Source organism: Enoplosus armatus, chromosome 1 (genome assembly GCF_043641665.1).
Source record: "Enoplosus armatus isolate fEnoArm2 chromosome 1, fEnoArm2.hap1, whole genome shotgun sequence".
Lineage (NCBI taxonomy): Eukaryota > Metazoa > Chordata > Actinopteri > Centrarchiformes > Enoplosidae > Enoplosus > Enoplosus armatus.
Window position 1 is genome coordinate 20,194,630 of NC_092180.1, and position 20,210 is coordinate 20,214,839.

The following is a 20,210-nucleotide window of genomic DNA, read 5'->3' on the forward strand; positions in this document are numbered from 1 at the left end:
AGAGTACTGGAAAAAGTAGAGCGGCTTTACAAACATAAACTGTAAAAAGTAACACAGCTGATACAGTCAACAGTAACTGAACACGTGTAAGCCTTACAACACAGGGCTGATTCAAATAATAGCATTTACTTTAGCAACAAGGGCTCAGTACATGGTACTGGTACATAAGGGGTGGAAGCTGAAGAGGAAGAGAAACATGTCAGAGCAGATTGATTGGACTAGATTTTCTAATACATTAGTACATTATTAATTGATTTTCATTCATCCAAAATTTTCAAATCAATGCAGTAGGCTTTCTAACTTGAACACTATGTTTTACATGCCTAAGACAAGATTAAAACTGGGCAACAAATGCTGAGTACAAAGATACCATGAGCTCCTCAAATAGTAGTCTTAACACACTTCAGGGGCCCATTTGCACCTTCAGTTCAGACAATGGGTAAAACACCACCTGCAAACAGCGGGGCGTGTAAACAAGCACACATGGATAATACCATGGTGCTAGCGGAGGAGGTTTCTCGACAGTGAAATGCACACGACACACACCCTTGACTTGTTTCACATTCCTGAGTCACCCCTCCGCCACCCCCTAAATCTATGCCTGAGTGTGAAATACCACAGGAGGGTGGTCTCTGCCCTTTTAACTCCTCACCTTTCTGTCTGTCCAGAATGCACTGAGCCCAGCTGGTCAGTCAGCAAGTAACTGAGGCCTGATAGAGATCGGTTCTTATATTAAACCACACTGACATTAAAACCAGTCACATGTCCCCAGGCCTGTGCTCGTTGAAGCCTGTAACTAACTTACGGCTGCTGCTCCTGACTACAGATCAAGTTTAGGATGAACTCTCTCCCCTAAAATAAAACCGCTGGATACGGTTACATACTCAGCTCCCACTAAATAAAGTTCCCACTTATTTTTGGCCTTCATCTGTTCCACTGATCCAGTAATAAGGCGAGCAAGCCGAGGGGAAAAACATCTCCCATCACTATACACACACATGCATCCAGGCACACACACACACCAAACCCTCTTTGTTTAAAATACAAAAATGACAGCAGGATTGAGAGCTGATCTGGGCTCTAAGAGTTTTGATAATGGGATACTTGCTTGGGGAAAGCTAAGAGGGAGAATCTCACCTGCTCCCTGTAGCAAAAACACTGCCTCTCTTCACATACTGTGCTTTAGCAACAACTACCTGCAAGCATTAATTCATTTTCTGTTTATCTCTTTTTCTCATTGTGTCCTCTCCTCCCTGCTTTTTATTCTTGAACTAACCTTCCATCTCTTCCCACTTCTTTTCCCTTTGTCACTCTCTCCGCTCCGTCCCTGTCCTCGTCTCTCACCTACCTCAGCTCCAGCCCTCGGCCGTAACTCGACACTTTCTCACAGCGAGCGCCTGACTCTGCCAAGTTGTTTCCCTGTGTTGCTCCACTGTTGCCATGGTGAGACTCTCTGTGTGTATGCAGGAGTGTGTCTGTGAGTGTGTGTATGAGCGAGCAGCTACGTACACTCACGTTGGTGTAAACTACAGCCCCAAGGCTTGTGTCGGAGAGGGTGTGTGTGTGTTAGAATGTGAGGATTTAAGCACACTAACTTTGGTGTAAACTGTAGTCCTTGGATAGGTTTGTGGTGTGTGTGAGAGAGAGAGAGAGAGAGAGAGAGAGAGAGAGAGAGTGTGTGTGTGTGTGTGTGTGTGTGTGTGTGTGTGTGTGTGTGTGTGTGTGTGTGTGTGTGTGTGTGTCTGTGACAGTCTGGCTAACATGCGTGTGCAACAGATGTAAAAACAGGAGCAATGGTGGTCAAGGTCACGAGTGGGCCCATTTTATCTGGCAGTGGTTTCCCTACTGTGGCACCACGACCTGGGATCTATGGACACACACACACACACACACACACACACACACAGCGCAGCTCTCACAGGCTTGCTGTTTGCCCAGCACACTGGGGAGGGCAAAGAAAGCCAGGGGGCCGGTTGACTGTTTGTTTAAACAAGGTCAATACATGCGCACGCACACACAGACACACAGACACACACACACTGGAGCGTTTACTGTATACTGCATGAGGGCTGTATATGGCTTTGCTAGACTAGTCCAAGCTCAATTCCTCTTATTCCCCATTCTATCCTCCCCCACTCTCTCTCTCTCTCTCTCTCTCTCTCTCTCTCTCTCACTCACACTCACACTCACACACACACACACACACACACACACACACACACACACACCCCTCTCTGTCTCTCTCTCCCCCTCTGTTTTCTCGTTGAGCGCTAAGCCTGATTACAACAAATGAGGGCCAAGCTTCCAACATGTTTACATCAAATACAGCCCCGGGGCAAAGCAACGCTCGCTCCAGCCAGTTCACACAGAGCAAACCGCATGGCTCTGCATTGTTGTCTGTGTGTCCCCCCATTATGGCGGCCAGTCTATTGAGACAATCAGGCAGAGTGAGAGAAAGACCTGTCAAGGCAAAAGCTTCACTGTGGCACAATGCAAGAGAACAAGCAAGAAGAAGAAGAAAGAGAGCAGACAAGACAGAGGTGGAGAGAGAGATGGCCAGAATAAGGGGTTAAAGTGTGAAAGTGAATGACAGAGACAGAGCGAGACAGCAATGGGGTCATGGCCATGCACTCAAGCACTGGGATCGAAATCATTTAATGCATCCAAGCCAGTTGAAATATAAGGCTGTCTTGGACAGCTTCTGTCGTATTCTCTTTCCAATCCTTGTTATCAGACACCATGGCTTCATTTAGATTTATTAACTGTCACAACAAGTTTAAAGATGGACTTAATATTTTTTCCAACTGTCTGTTTTGTTTTTCAGACTACATTACAACAAAGCACAGCTTATGCAGTATTTGTGTGCTGTGTGTGTTAAGTGTGAAGGTTTCTTCACTGTATCTGACAGCCTTTCTCCTGTTGTGTCCGCCTGCCTCTATCCACAGCAGCAGGTAATACCAGAGGGGCTCCTTATATTTGTGTGGGTGCAGCAGCACTCAATTAAGCTGGTTAAATACGCACAAGGATACCTCAGCCAGCCAGAGAGGCTTTGGACTTATATGTCTCCTAGCAACAGGTGTACCGATTATGGTCTGCAGCTAGCCCCAGAGGAATGGCTAAAACTGCTAGTCAGCCAGGCACAGACGAAGCCATCCCGCATTGTACAATCAATTTTAAAAGGTCAGGTGGTCAACAATATTGCAACATACTAAGAACAATCTGGATCGAGCACATTTTTAAGTAACCTCAAAAAATGTGCACATCATTATCAATACTACAAGGCCTGTTTTCAAGTCTGTAGAATATATAGTATAAACAGTGTGCTTGTATATTGTATAGTGGAAAATATTTAATTCTACAAGTGTATTGTTATTTTGTTCTTTCAACCATCAAAAAGTTCAAAGATTTATTTGGTAACCACAAGATTAAGAGGGGGAGGGTTTTTTGTTACAGGCTTCCTATTTTGTTGTGCTTTACACGTGAAAAAGAGGTAATTGTTCTAATGGATAAAAGCCCCACAAACATTGCGGTCAGATGGACTTCTACACTGTGGCTAGTAACAATATCATTAGCAGTGAGTACCAGTCTTTGCATAGGAATACACAGCATTCCTCACAAAACCCAGTGCTATGAATCATGTATGTCAAAACAATTCAATGTAAACACTGTCGCGCTTTGTGGTCTTTGTTTGTCTGGCTACCGTACATACAGACAGAAAAGGAGCTGACGGCTGTGGCCATTGCCAGCCAAGGCTTTATGACACCACTGTCTCTCTTGAGATCACTGATCAACCGCTGGTCAACACGTCTTTCTTATTAGCATTACCGTTGGTCTCAAACTCCCAACACACTGCAGTCTCATGTTTTATTCCTTGAGGGAGTGAGATGTATTTCTGCTGCCAGAGCATAGGTTGCTGTGACAAAGAATTCAAAGATGTGTTTACTGCTTAATATAATGCACCACACAATATAGAGTATACTGCTTTAAAAGTCACAAAATTATGCAAGTACACACAAAGTACCAGCTCAGTATAACAATACATGTTTCAAACTAAATCATTTTGACTTGAGCTCTACAAAAGGATCTCCTCAGTGGTTCATTTGCCTCTTAACATCTCCTACATCCTGTGTCTGGGGCCCAAAACCGCAGGTTAGAAATCGCTGACCTAAAACTGCTCTTCAACTAAGCCATTAAATTCCACACAGACACGCAAAAAAATGAACACAACCATTCTCTCTGAGAAATCTGAATTAGTCTTAATACTAAAGCTGGTAGATGCCCAAACAAACTAATAGAAACTGGAATATTTTCTGCTTGCAGAAAGGGTAAATTTTTAAAAGTTCCTATCAAAACCTTGTCTACCTTGTCTGCACTGTTGTATTTCTAAGGTATTTCTAGGTGTTTGTTTTCATTGTTTTCATTGTGTGTATGTGTGTGTATGTGTGTATGTGCATCAGAGACAGACATAGCAAGAGAGAAAACCTTGTGAGTGTCTAATTGTCACTGTTGAAGACTTAATAACCCAGCTCTTTACATTTTAAAATTAACTTTTAAATGTTCAGAAATGCGACAGAAATCGGATTTCAAAACTTGGCTACAAGCAGAGTGCCAGTACAAAAACCCACATTACAGTAGCCTCATAGTTTGCTTTACCACGATCAGTGAAACACCTGTTCACCGAACACAAGAAAACCAGGCAGTGGTGCCTACATGACAGGATAGAGATATCCTTGAGTCTGTAAACACAGCCCTGGCTCGTCTGCAACAGTTTGCCAATGCTTTGTCGGGTACAGATAATGTTACGGTGAGACAGCCAGTAACTCACCTGCTTAAAATGAGTGTTTTGAGCTTCAAAGTAAAGTACACACGCCTCTCAAAACTGGAACCAAAGGTTACCTGACTGAGAACTATTTAGATCCACCAAATATGACCTTCTTGACACTTCAAGACCAGGAACATGGAAGCAAGGACTGCAAGGACCTTTGACAGACATGCAATTGATGCAATGCAATGGTAACTGCAGAGTTGATGATGGACGATGCGGCAGTCCATTAAGTAAACTTTCCAAAACTGAGTAAACTGGTGAAAAAGGATTTGAGCATTGCAGCGAACAGAGCACGTTCAACATAGGAGGAGGCCTCATTACATGCCACAGAGGTTCTTACCACCAGTGAAATGTAAAGATGCACAGACAGGTTTAGATTTTAATTTCTGAATTTTTCTATTGGCCCCCATCTCTGAGCAATAGTTATCTCCTAGCTCTAGCTTGCACTCTACATTCTATTTCTTCAAGCAGTTACAACTGTACACAAAGTTTCTAAGTAAAATATCTGCATTCATTTTATTGGATGTAAGGTTTGGACTGGTATTATCAGCCATGACTCTGGATTAAAGGCAAGTGTGTGTTTTTGGACTATGCACTCACTATAGGAGCTCCAACTCTTTAGTGTATTTTCCCAAAATACAAATGTCTATGCCACAAAATCCTAGTTTGCAGACGTCAAAAAGGCCGGATGGAGAAATCAAATGTATCCAGAGACAAACAAAAGACACAGCCCTGATTCTGCCTGATACAAACAGGCCTGATGAACAACACAAGGCAAGAAGAATTTAGGATTTAAAACACACCAAACAGAAGACAACATGATAACTCACTCTTCCTCTCTTCTTCCTCATACACACTAACAGACCTTTAACACATGTAAACTAGAGTAGCCCCACAGTGCCTTCTTCAGAAATTCTCTTGTTTTTCTGTTGACACAGCAGCTCAGTGGTGCATTGATCTGGGCAATAGCGTGGCCACAAAAGGAAGTCAGCTCCATGTCCAGATGGCAGCTATGCCGTCATCTGGTGACATCACACCACCAGAGTCAAGACCCAAGGAGAACGAGAGCTCCCGCAGGGCCGCAGCCGACGTAGAGGTACAATCTGTAGACAGGGCAGCTGCAGCTTCAGTCAAATGATGACACTTTTGAAATCATAACAAATCTGTTTTCTAGATCTCTCACTGTATACAAATGTTTGCCATCACAACAAAGAACAGCTCCTTCTTAACGTTGCCCACCAAAATTGTTGTGGAGGCAGTATCTGAACTACAGTCAGAAATGTCCAATCTATGCATGTAAATTCTGTGGCACAGAAGCTGCAATCACACATGCTGGCACCAGTGTCATTGTGCCTTCAGGGAATAGCTTGGTTCACACCTACAGTGCACCTGGGAAACATGATATGTGCAAGCTGGTTAACACAGTCAAAACAGTGGCTGAATGACTTTGAGATTCCCTCCAATAATTACTCATGTTTTTGCTGTTGCTGTTTATGCTTCTTCAGTGTTCATTTTAACATGGGTCTGACCTTATATCCAGCATCTCAATGTGTGTTCTTCTGACAGCCTCAAACAATAATACAAAGCACAATATGTGTGTGTTGATTTTCAAAGTAAATGTGTTTCTGTACAAACAATAATGACTTCACATGGTGAAGAAATGACCTTTGAATATGGTATTTTTTTTGCATAGTGCAACAAAAAGAGGTTAAGAAGACCAACAATAGAGGAGTGGGTGTTTAGTAAACAAAGACTCACTGTTAGACCTGCTGGACAAGTGCTGTTACTCTCTATCCTCACATAGCGCAGGTCGGCTGTTAATTCTACGTTGATTGTCAGTGTTTTTTAGTGTCTACACTAAAAAAGGCAGGTTGTGTAAGTGTACCCTAAAATTATTACAAACCTTTCTGTAAAAGATAAGAGAGGTGAGTTACTGTGAGTTCAATACACAGGAAATCTGAGGTCATTTCAGGATTAGCATTTTACAGCTGGACATTAGTATATCAATAATCAAACACATAATTAAAACAAAAAAAATAGACCTCCTAATGAAACTCACTTGCTCACCCCTCCCTCCCTCATAAAGCTCATTCACCCACACATTTTCTCTCTGTGCACAGAGCTCTGCAAACCGCTGCTCATGACAAGCAAATGTTGCCTGTGTGCTTCTCTTGCTCTGTCTGCTCACTCTGTTCGTGACAACGCAGTGCTGTTTGTCATTGTGATCATGAAAGTGCTTTCCACCAGAAAAAACATTTGATTTCCATATTCAGCAAAGGTTGAGGCAGCATCCTGCTCCTGAATGTCTATAGAAGAAACACTGACTTCTTTAACACTCTAACCCTAACTTTCAGCAATTATACAACTGTACAATCTGTACAGGTCTAGGCACCCAGCAAAATCATTTTGTAGGAGATTTATAGTATGGCAATTTATCAAGAACACAGCAAAGTGATTTGTAAACCTTGCTCATCTAACGAAAGGTACATAGTAGGAGTAAGCCGAACTTCTCTTTTGGCTTATCATCTGTTTTTGCCTCCTTGACCTAAACTGCTATTCGCTGTTATTGGAGTTGCTTTAGATTCTAATATTGGTCAAGATTTGCCCAAACAAAAACTAATAACCACAATAACATGAAACAAATTACATTAAAAAGATATACAATTATGATGTAAAAAATGTTTGGAGCAAACAAACCAGAGTCTACTACTACTGTCGACCAGACTCCAGCTGGGTTTGGAATCAACTTTGAAATTGCCTTGTCTGACCTAGGATATAAACTCTAGCTACTGCAAGGAAACTGCTATAACCAAACAATTCCCTCTGGGAATGAGGAATGAGGGCAAGTGTGGCAAACACTTGGTTGAAAACATTTGACAGCTAAATTATGCATCGTCACATATGGCAGGATAGCATCTTGGTCTAACTGAGGTTGAAATGGTTAATGATTGGCCTGGAGGGAGCCTGCATGACTGAATGTATGAGGACATAGGCTGTTTCTAAAGCAACAAATGGCAGTAATTTGGGCTTCCTTGTTGTTTCAGGAAATTTTGTGTCCACAGCTGTTCGATTGTTGTAATTTTTCAATTGTTACATCTTGTGTATATTGTGTGACTGAGTTAGCCTAAGGACTAACCTACTTCCCATCTGTAGTCCCAAGCAAAGACAACGCATGATGCCACACCCAATAATAACAAAATGAATAAGAATTATACACAATTTTTTACAGATTTTTCACGTGGGGTGTCACAATAGTGCACTTGGGACGAATAACATATAACATATTCCATAACTGTATTTAAAACGGTGGCAGCAAGATGTATGTCACAATTATCCACTTTTTAGGTTTTAGACAAAATGCTTATTCAGTTTTAAAATCCCAAATTTGACAAAGAAAATGATGCCACTGCAATGCTAGAGTACATGCAAGTGTGCAAGATATACGGAGGATAGTGGACTGTACAGCAATCCTATTGGGCTGATTGGACAGCCGACCGAACTGGCAGTCTGAACTCAGCCATTGTTGGGCTCCACTACAACGGTCATGGTCCAGCTCTAAGACCCTATCTTAATCATACACACAAAGGAAACTTGTCACTGCGTTCTTGAAATATTAATGGGACTGAAATCTTCCGCTCTTGCTCTCTCTCTCTCTCTATCTTTTCTCTCTCTCACTCTCTCGGAGAGAAAAGCAGCCGTAGCTCTATGTAGGCTCACCTAGTCTCTCGCAGGTGCTATCAAATGACAGAGCAGCTGACTGGGCTCTGCTGCCTGCTTATCTTCCTGCCTCAACAGGTTGACTGACAGTCTTGCTGTAGGAGAGGATCCATGTGACAATCCACACATGCAAATATGTAAAATGAAACCCTAAATGTAATGCTCATTCACAAAGACCAGCTGAGGTTTGAGCTTTAAGGCTAAACAATTACTTCTGTATTATAAGTATGAAAGATGTCTCCCTGTACAAACAGTGCGGATAAAACATATTTCACTCACATGCAAAAGGCAATCGTTGCAAACTGGAAAACAACCAATCTCTCAGGAAGCCTTTTGCTAAATTCAGCACATACATTCGTTTCAGCTTCTTTCTCTTCCTTTCATATTTGATTTCATCACTGAAGGCGTTGGCTATGTGGTTAATGCAGTGGGAGCCGGATGGTAAGTGCTCAGTGCAAAAGGTCAACCTTAACTAATGCATGGCCAGCATCATGTTAGCACAGACAGTAAATCAGTCCTGACCTCAGGGGGAAATTTAATCCTCAGTATGGTAGAGACATCAGTGCTCGCATTTTGTTTAATGGAGCAGAAAACCAAAGTTTATGTTCTAAGCTTGTTAATACTTGGGTAATGATCTTTACACTTTCAGGTTTAAGCTACAACATGGTGGAGGTTTACGACACAAATGCGTGGAAAAATGCCCATATATGTTACCTTGACGATCGGGTGGCCACCGGATGCTGCTTTGACGGCTCCTCTGCTGCCCTCGGTCTCATAGTGCGCTCGGTGGTGGGCTTTGGGTTGCACCTCTATCTTCAGTTCATATTGGCCAAACTGGCATGGCAGTGGCCAATCTAGAGGAGGCAGTGAAGAGGTCCTGAGGAGAGAATACCACAAGCATGCACACACACACACACACACACACACACACACACACACACACACACACACACACACAACAAAGAGGAAGAGCATATTAGAGCTTTATAACATACAGTGATGTGTAAAAGATTAATTCAAAGCATACAGTGGAAAGGTTTGTTATACATTTGAACAAACTGCCTTGAAGCTTAAGACCGAGAGAGCAAAGAACCATTTCAATGTATATCATTGATAAGATTGAAAGAACATTTTAACGGTAAGAATTTCCATCAGAAAATCTGCATGGGTAATCACACCTTCACATCTTCCATATTTGAAGATATTCTGTACAGATATGTTAATCCATGTGTCACCACAGTGTAGGGTCAAGCAGGGCAACCTCTCTCTATACTTTATGACTGATGACAACAGCCTGTCTAAAGGCTGTCTGAAAACATTCAGAAGCTGAAAAGGTGGTATTCCCCTTTTATGGTATGAGACAATGTAATAGGTGTAAAACAGGGGGTATAACATGCAGCGTTCTTCGCCCCACCAGACAGTGAATCACTGGAATGCCCACATGCATTAATCCTGTTCTTAAACATAACACTTGTAATAGGTCATGTTAAGACTTTAAGGGTGAATCATTTTCTTTGTGAGTCTTCTGTGTGGGTCAGTGAATGGGCGGTAGGATGAATGTGTGTGTGTGTGTGTGTGTGTGTGTGTGTGTCAGACAGTGAGTAAATGACTGTGTGTGTGTGTGTGTGTGTGTGTGTGAGTCTGTGTGCATACTGTATAAGTGTACGTGTAGTGCACCACAGGGGTTGGCATTGTGTGTTTTCCCCCCCTGCCTCTTTTTTTTTTTTTTTTTTATCTGTGTAGGCCACAATCATATTTGAACAGCTGCACTCGAAAATAAAACACTCAGTGGTGTTCTCCACAGAGAAACTGGGTCTCTCCATCTGAGTGCATTAGATCAGTTTATCCCCAAAACATTTTGTAAACACTGACATCAACCATTAGCATCAACCAAGCTGTACCTTTTCCAAATGTTGTTGTATTTATTGTCATTGATTGAAATTTATTTCTATTTAATTCATATTTTTTTTACATTATATTTGAACACAATCCACTAAAAAGAATGATTTTGGAGTGCAGTATCACAATTCAAAATGTACAAAACATCAACGTAATCTGGACCCAAATGTATTTCATTGTAGAAATACTGAAAAATAAACCATCCAAATGAAATGAGTGGAATATATGTCATTAGGACACTAATTCAAAGTATCACTATGTTTATTTTTGTCATTATTATCATCATTATCTTTATATCTGTCACTGTCATAAACATTTTGTGTATGTACCAGAACATGGTTCATCCAGAGTTTGGTTTATGTTATGTAAGTTTTTTTAAGATTAATGGTTTACTCGGTTTATATTATTGCTTTACTTTTTTTTTTTTTTTTTACATACTTTTGCTTATTTAAGTCTACCTTTTTATTCAACTTTGTAATATCTGTACTGAACTATATATGTCTAACTTGACAAGGTACTTGAATTGTAGTAAAAGACACAATGTAAACCTTGTCACACCTTGACAGTGATAATTAATTATTCATGATCCAAGAGGCCTACTGTAGGGCAGCACAGGCTGTATGTCATCCAGGTGTTTTGTCTGGCAGCACTTACATAGTGCCATTGTTTTTTTAGCACAGCAGTATACACAAACATAAATCAAAGTGTGTGTGTGTGTGTATATGTATGCATGCACAATCCCACTGTGTCCATGCATGTGTATATGTGTCTGTATGTCTATGGGTGTGTATGTTAGGCCTGAGTCAGTGAATTGACTCTGTACTGCAGGTAGCTGCAAGTGCGTGCTTTCTCATGGGCTGAGAGGCAGACACCCTATGCTACACACTGATCACTACCTCAGTGTTTACCACTGTAGGCTCTTTGTGCACCCTGTCACACGGTGGCATAAGCTTTTATTTGGCTCAATCCTAAATGGTACAGGCTCCTAGCATGCAAAAGTACTGAGTCTAAACTGCATGATAGATCTTTGACAGTGCAAATACTTAATACTTAAGGGAAAGTTTGTAAAGTTTTAGCCAGCATGGCAGACTCCCTTAATTCTGCCCTTTCCAAATGACTGTCAAGTGCTGGCTACGGGAAGACCGATCTGATCAGTCTGAATCAAAGACATGTGAGGTAGGCTTTCAGTGGAACCATTTCACTTCATAAACTGCCTCACAGACTGGCACCAAATCCAAAGGAAAGACTGCATTCTGGAATGAAAGGACGTGTCTGATATTTTGTAGAAGTTTTGAGAAGCTAAATGTAGCCTTGTGGTTACAAATCTCACTGAGCAACATTCTACAGATTCTCCTACCACATGACATGGAAATGTCATCTAAAACCACTTTTGGTTGTTATTAGTTACATAAAGACTAACTGGCCAGGAGGAGCAAATCACAAGTGTGTATAGGCACATATACAGCAAATTTTCTTTTTTTTCTTATCCTGCTTTGAAACAAAGTTTATACTGTATGGTTATCCGTGCTGAGTAACTGCAGTGATTAATGTATAGTCTGCTGTAATGTCGGAATAGTCAAAAAAGAGCTGTTCTCAATCCTTTTAAGTTTGATTTTCCAACGAGGTTTCCACCTTACAGCAGCTCTATCCAAGATCTAACACTCTAACACCGTGTGATAGAGGCATCCTAACCCTCATGTTTTCCTCCCAGCAGCCATGACATAACCACCCAGGAAGTGTGAGTTTGCATGGCTGCTACAGTAACAAGAGTAGAGGAGGACAGAGGAAATATGAGCTTTGTGACAGAGCAGAGCAGGAGCAGAAGCGGTAGCCTATGTCCTGACATAGCATAACAATTCTCAAATGTCTAAGCAATGGTGTAGGGGCTCCACAACCCGCTTAGTCTTCTCTACAGTCGCCATCATCCCGCTAGCATCCTTTCCAACCAATGATTAGGTAATCTTGCATCGACACACGTTGCATGAATGTGAGGCCCAGTCACATTTTAAGAAATGACTCAGTGTAAATAAATTTCCATGCAATATAGACTTACCCAGGAATATATTTCAAACAGTGTAGGTTTATATTGTTTTACTGCAGGTTCATATCGAAAGACCATTACAGTTAATTTCTGAAAACCAGTGCATCTTTACTGGTTGCCTCATGGTATACTGGTAGCAGTAGAGGTACTGAGGTACTAACAAATTGCATTTCTCCTCCCAAAGGTTATACAATTAAGTTACATTTTTCCTTTCTGTTACTCAAGGTCCAAATACAAAGATTACAGCAAATTAGCAAAATGTTTATAGTTCATTCACTCATACCAGTGATGTAGTGGTTACTTGCTAACAAATTCTAGCCTATGCTCTGCTTACTGACTGGAGCTGTATGTACTGTGTTTGCCACAGAGTAATACTGACCTTTCGTTTAAATAAAGCCTTTGTCAACCAACTCATATGATCCAAATAATATCCTACTGTAGACAGCTCAGGGAGTAAGGCATGAGAAGACTCTTTGTCAAAGTAAGTGTCTAAACACTCCACCAATTTTCAATCCCACCCACTCCAACCCAATCCCACCCTTTCCATCTGGGCCATCTGTTCAAGACACCACTAACACACATATGCATGCACACAGGCAACTCAACAACCTTATATATCATGACAGACATGAGCTTACACCACCTGACTCTCTGCAGTAGACCTAAAAATCAAAATTTTGTTCGAAGCCTAACCTGTATTTTATGCCAACATGAGCAACTATTGAAGGCAGGTTGGACATTGGCACAGGAACAAGTGCAAGGAAGTAGTTGTATGTCAAAATTACAGTAAACAGCATATTTAAAAAAAGTAGTAGCTATTGTGTTCACTTAGCAATGTAGACATTATTCTGTCACTGTCTTAGCCGTGGCCTTGGGAAATTTCACATACAAGGGCAAGGATGCAAAGATCAAATGGTGACTCATCATAGAGCTGACCCTGTTACCCTGTTATTGTCTGGAGAGTGTTAGGTCTATGTGAGCAAGCATTTGTGTTATGTCTATGCGTGTGTTTGTGTATGTGTGCGTGTGTGTGCATGTGATGGCCCCCTTACCATATGTGCCCAGTGCTGATTTTACAGTGCTAGGGGCCAGTGCACACAAACAAGGCTATGTCTTCATCTGCGGCACACATTGGAGAACAGACAGCAGACTCTTCTCCTTAAAAAACTTCATTATGAGTTTCTGATTGCACCTATCACTCCTTAATGTGGAGATTCTGCCTGTGTGTTTGTGTGCTTCTCTATTACTCTATGGTGTAACTAAGTCAGATTTATGCTGCTGATACAAAGCTCAAAGTCCTTCTGTTACTGAACATTGATCCGCAGAGTTCCATGAACAGGCCTATTATTCATCTGACTTGCTATTTGATACTAATTTACTGCATTGCAATGTTTACACTTCTCTCCTAGATCAAAAAGGGTTTCCAATCTTTATGACAGCTCACAACACTCTATAAAAACATTCACCACTGAGGTCTACTCTTTTGCTTTGACCTACCAATTGCTTTTAAGATTGACGACATGTGCGGTCTTGCCAAGCCGTGATTGCATTAATAATTCACAAACATGCTGATAAAGAGGCAGTTATTGCCTTCTGTTTTTGGCTCTAAATTAAATACACTTTTTATGTAATCCATCAAGAATCTATTCCACATTAATATTGTAGTCACTGAGTCTTGGTGGCCTTGTCTTGCCAGGTATTTCTCAAATACAAACAGGAAGTACAACAGAACAAATTGCAACAGAAAGTTCTTTCAACCAGTTGAGAAATCCTCGCTGACATTTGAAAAGATAAAAACATTTGAATTTTCCAGACACTTCCTCTCCCACTGAGTCTTCTACATCTGCATGAATCATTTGCTTCAACTGGATTAGATGACTGCATCTGTGAGATGGAGTGGACTTTAGGAAAGATTGTCATTAGTAAAATCCTCTAGTTTTTTCTGCTTATTCTCCTTAACATCAGCAAATTTACCTGAATATAGGTGTATGACCGGGCTTGGGTTTATTCCATGAGAAGTGAGAGGGCACTGAGAGGAACTGTTCCCCTGGCCCATCCTTCTTCAGGCTGTGCAGGGCCTCGTCTGAAGGAGAGTCTAGATTAGGAGACATATTTCCTTGGTCATCTAGCCCCAGTTCCCCTTTCCCAGTCTGCATAGCTGTTCTGTCCTGTGAGGTCTTCCTTGTCTTGGATGGGATGTCTGCCTCAGATGGGCAGCACTGGAAGGGTGACATGCCTACAGAAGGACTGCCAACCCAGGTGTCCTCTGTCACGCTGCCCCTAGGTGAGGGTCCTGGCGTGGGTGTGGGTGAGTGATGAGGAGACAATGAGCCGGGGTAGCAGATGTCTGCACTAGAGTGGCGCCTCTTCCCACAGGGTGAGGTGGGACGTGAGGAGGGCCTGGAAGGTGGCCGGGGGCTAAGCCAATTTTCATCAGTGACACTGGTGCGTGGCGAGTGGCAGGGGGACTGTCGGGGTGACAGGTTGATGGAGTGGGAGTGGTGCACAAAGGCAGGGTGGTGGTGCTGCCAGTGTGGCTGCTCCTCCAAAACTCCACCACCGGTTTGAGGGGAGGCACAGCCTGGGGAAGTAAGCGGGGAGCCCAGGGTGAACCGGGCAGCCGCTTCATTTAGCTCTGAGTCAACATCGTCATAGACGTGTGAGAATGATTCACAGGAGGAAGCATCAGAGAACCAGCTCCTTGAGGAGAGGCTGCTGCATGGGCTAGGGCTGAGCGAAGAGTCCCGGTATGAGTGGTCTAGGGGCAAATACAGGTGGTCTCTGGATAGGGGCCTATCGCCATGGTAGTCTCCATCAGGGCCATTGGCCCTCAGATCCTCCTCATTGGCATCCATCTCCTGCTGGCAGCTAGGGGAGATGGAGGTGATCTGGATACTGGGACACTCAAAGGCCTTTGGTGCCTCCACAGGAGCGGAGGGCAGCAGGGGGGAGGTGCCATACTTTGAGTCTTGTGCCTCATAGCTCGGAGGCTGAGATCCTGGTTTGTGTGACTGAAAGCGCGGGGAAGTGCTGATGACCTGGGAGTGGGACTGCATGCCATGGCGAGGCAGGCCAATAGACTGGTGGTTGGTGACCATAGACTGGGGCTGGCCCACATTTAGGATGTAGAACGATGTGTTGTCATCAGGCTCCAGATCTAGGAGAAGAAAAGGAAGGATCAAGATACAGCAATGTGGAGAATATTTTCAGTTACTACAGTTTTTTCTTAATGTCCTACTGTCTTAAGTCCTTAGTTTGACTTCATTGAGTTAATGAAGAAGTACAAAAAAAATAAACTTGATACGAATAGAGAGCAACTCTCATCAAGAAGTTGGCCTATTAAACTGTCTGTTGCTTTCAAAACGTATAACAGTAAAATATATAATCTGTCATTATTTAAGTTTGCCTGCTGATACTGTATTCCTCCAACTAGTAATGTATTCATCCAGCCACAGCCTTGTTTTCACAAAACACTGCTCTACACCAGGACTAGGCTTATGGTTGAGCATATGGTTGCCAAAATTGCATAAAAATAATTTGGTCACGGACCCATGTGCGGTTGCGGCCTGAGTTTGCGCTTGCAATTGAGCCCAGTTTCAGGAAATTACAGGCCAGAGTGTTGCTGGGTAGCAGGCAGTCATACAGGCATTGTTCCAGGAGGGATAACCGATGAACAGCACTACTCAGGAAACAAATTCACACAACGGTGCGTGCTGTCGGCTGTCATCACAGCTAGCGCCGGCAGGCTATTTATACCAAAGGTCATCCGGCACTGGCAGTGAGTACACATATAAACACACACACACACACACACACACCCACCCACACACAAACAAATAGAGAAGAGCCCATTGTCCACACTGGCACTACTTTGTTAGAGGTTATTGATAAACTTCCACTGGACATGCTCTGCTGCTCCCATTGGGAGCAACCCCACTTCTGAACTGAAAAATTCATACAGAGACATTTTCACATTAGACACACACATTTAGGATGTGAGAATTTTTATGTTCCCATAGGTAAACTAAGACTTGTCGAAAGATTTGTGCAGATTTTTACTTGACAATTAAGTCTCATGTGTTGTGCATTATGTATAGCAGAGGCCATAACTTTAAAACTCGCTGTTTACTTTCGTACAGTACCACTCAACCAAGCAAAACAGAACTTTGTAACAAAAAACAAATACCATATAACCCAATGTAAACAGTAAATAACATCAAAAGTAAAACAAACCAAGCATTATGTAACATCAGCCTTCCTGTCATATATTTTGCTTATTAAGCTATGATGAACACAACTTCTGCTTTACTGAAAAATTTAATGATTAACATCCTTCAGAAAATTGCAACATGACCAGGGCAAAACTATAGGCCAATGAGCATTCATAAAACATTTAGTTTAACTGAAACCACAGCGTGGCTTGTACAGGATAAGGTTGTGAAATGATTACATAACAAATGTGCCTACCTACCTAAATCTACCTGCCTAAAAATAAGAGACCATTTTGTTACATTTAAAACTGAATGAATATCTAACTTAACTATTATAAAATAAAAATCTTTGTCAAAGTGTCAAGCACAGATAAATACACCATAACTTGGTAGAGTCAATTTAAGTTCCCATATTTGTTTTCCCTGACTTTAAGTGATAACCACATACCAGTGACAGCTTTGTCAAATCAGATATTAAGGGAAGTCTCAAATTCGTTTGTAAAAAGGTTTTTGGTTTCTCTACTCCTATCTATGCAACAGGAGCAGTAGCAGCAAGCTCTTTATTTATAGCTGCTCGGCTTCGCACTGGCCCTGCCTGCCTGTCACAAGACCCAGCAGTGGATCCTCTGACGACAGCATCTGACTGACTGACAGGGAGCAAGAGAAGGACAACAGAGTCGAGAGGAAGAGAAAGAGGCCGCGAGGAAAAGAAAAAAACTCTGGTTCTCACTCAATGATAGTTTGAATTGGGAAATACCATGAAGAGAACAGCATAAGGAAATAAAAAGTGAGAAAGACACAGAGAGCAGGAGAAAAGACAGACACACAAACCTTGAGTGGTTTCTCATCAACTACACTGCACCATACCCCATACCACGCTCACAGAAAACAGAAACATCACCTATAGTTTTAGAGTGACATGGGTTTCTGCCATTGCGTTTTTTGTTGTTTTATCTGGGTTGCAAAATGTTCCCTATCTGTCGAAATGATGATAAAGCAAATCCATCTCGGGTGTCCTTCCGTCTTCCTCTATAAACTAATAAAAAAGAAAAAACTAAACTTGCAATGACAACGAATCACAATTAATTAATTAATTAATTAATTAATTTAGAGAAACATTTTAAAAACATTTTGGAGACATGGAGTGAGATGAGATCAGACATAAATATCCCTGCATTATAATAGAGATCCTCTCTCTTAGAGTCAATAGGTGGTTTAAAACACTCCTGTTGGTGAGTGCATGTTCACATCTCGTTCTCATTGAGGAGAGACGGGTGAATCATCAGTCCGCTAAAAGATTTGACTTAATTAGCATGGTTCACAAAAAACCTTCTTCTCCCCTCACTTGTCTGAGGGCTGTTATTGGTCAACACCACATAGCCCAGGGGAGGACTGATATTATGGGAAAATATTAAGACAGGCACAAGTAGGTGATTACGTTAATACTACCAGCTGAAATAGGGTTTAATAGGAAAAAAAAACCCTCTGTCCTTAATATAATACAGTATGTCAATACTGTATATCTACTGCCATAGTGTTGGCTGCAGTGAGGACATTGGTGTAGTTTATTTTTGTTTCCACGTGGTAACGCAGATTGATTTGATTCACATTTAGTAAAAAACTCTTTATTATGGATTGTTAAAATTTCCTAAGGAGTCAGAAAGATAGAATTATCAAATGAATGTCCAAATGTGCATGGTGATCTCAAAGAACTTTTATTACAATGTATAGACTGTATATATAACTGTAATTGGCAGTGTAAACGCAATCAAATTCCTTAGGGGTAATAGAATCCCGAAAAGACATACAATAATACTGATACATGGAACATACTTGCCAATGAAAATTTAATTGACAAGAAATGGGGATTATGGGAAGATTGGGGTGGTGGAAGTAGTGAATAACAGCACAACAAATCAACATCTGCATGTGACAGAAACAACAGAGCCAGAAACAATGTGGCAGGTAGGACCTGCAGAGATTAATGAGGAGTTTACAGGTTAAATAGGTGAATGCAAGTGATGTTTGTATGGATCAGTCCATGGATGTGCCATGCAGAGGCATCAACAGGCATTGTGTACTAAGGTACATGCCCCAGTAACATTATTCTGTGCCTCATTCAACAATGCCTACAACAAAGACTTACATTATAATCCTCAAAATGAGCACCCATTACTATCCTTGCTTCTTCCCTACATTCAGTAGTTGTTTTTAAGTGTTTCTGAATTTGTCAATTTGATTTTCTAGGTTGCTGCTTAGCTAACAACACAATCTGACATGCTAATTTAGCGCTGTTGAATCACACCAAAACAACATGCAGGGCAGGGCAGTCCCAGGTGCTGACTGAGTAATGAGCTGCTGCCTTAGTAAATTAGGTGCTAATTACGCACAAATTGCACGTGCAAATTGAATGAAAGTCTCAGAAATTCGCTTTTATGTTGGTAAATCTGGCACTGTGTTTTTTTTCTGTGGCTTGATTCATGCACTGCGTTGCTTTGTCGTGAAACTTACTTGAAAGATAAGTTTGTTTAATACAACTGAATATGATAAATAACATTGCCTTTGAAAAATAAGACTAAACCGTCTTCCACAAGATATATGATTTGGCATATACTTCAACTTCAAGCAGAGCCTCAAGTCTAGCAAAGCACCCGATGCTGCATGAAATGACGCAAACTTCATTAAGGATGCACTAATCAACTGGCTACTAATCAGCCATTGGTCTATTTGGAACTTACTTACTGTATGCAGAAAAAACTAAACAAGAAACGTTTCAATTGCTGGATCAGATAAACTGTCAAATGTGCTATAAAAGGCATATGTCACTAGAAACTAATGTAGGCAGGTTGACCCCTGGGCATTGATAGTTAAATTCTGACATTTTAATTTTATAGTCACATAACATCCTGTTTAGTACAAACTACTGAGAAGAAGGTGCAGTTTTGCTGCCATATTTAAAACAAATGTATGTACTATCAGTGGCATTTGTATCAAATTTATGATGCATACATTTATCCATCTTAAAAACATATTATGCTGTGGGAGTCTTGGATTTGTATTAGATGTCTGTGTTGGCCTGGTGATAGTAATGAGAGCAGTAACTTGTCTCTGGACTGTCTCTTTCTCAGTCTCCTCGGATAACAGATTAGAAATCCCTTTGCTGGGTTGTCCTAAAGTGTCATTGGTCTAACATTCATCATACTGAGTTCAAATTCATAATTTTTTATTTGTCATGTTATGTCTCTCTCTTTGTTCCACAGTGGCCTCATGCTTATTTGGTGAGGCTAAAAAACGACTAGTAAAGGTGAGATGCCACAAAAAGTCCATCTACTTCTCTACTTTGCACATTTTTACCTCTCATAATACACGGCAAAGAGAGGTAAGTGGCAGTGCTGCACAGATCAGGGTCAGACAGGGGACGACCATGTTACCTGGCCCACAGCCCTCTCCTTGCCCTGAGATAAGATTAGCCTGTTACCTAAAACCCTCCAGTGTGAGAAGGGGTGGGTGGTGGGAA

General features: G+C 41.6%; 1 protein-coding gene across 1 annotated transcript in view; it reads right to left on the minus strand.

The window, feature by feature from the left end:
- nfatc3a (nuclear factor of activated T cells 3a) overlaps positions 1-20,210 on the minus strand; it is a 57,460-nt gene that overhangs the window by 24,418 nt on the left and 12,832 nt on the right. Inside the window, exons 2-3 of the mRNA XM_070913665.1 lie at positions 14,457-15,639; positions 9,257-9,419 (exon numbers count right to left, since the gene is read on the minus strand). Of these exons, the coding sequence (XP_070769766.1) occupies positions 9,257-9,419; positions 14,457-15,639 (1,346 nt within the window). The remainder of the gene's footprint in view (positions 1-9,256; positions 9,420-14,456; positions 15,640-20,210) is intronic.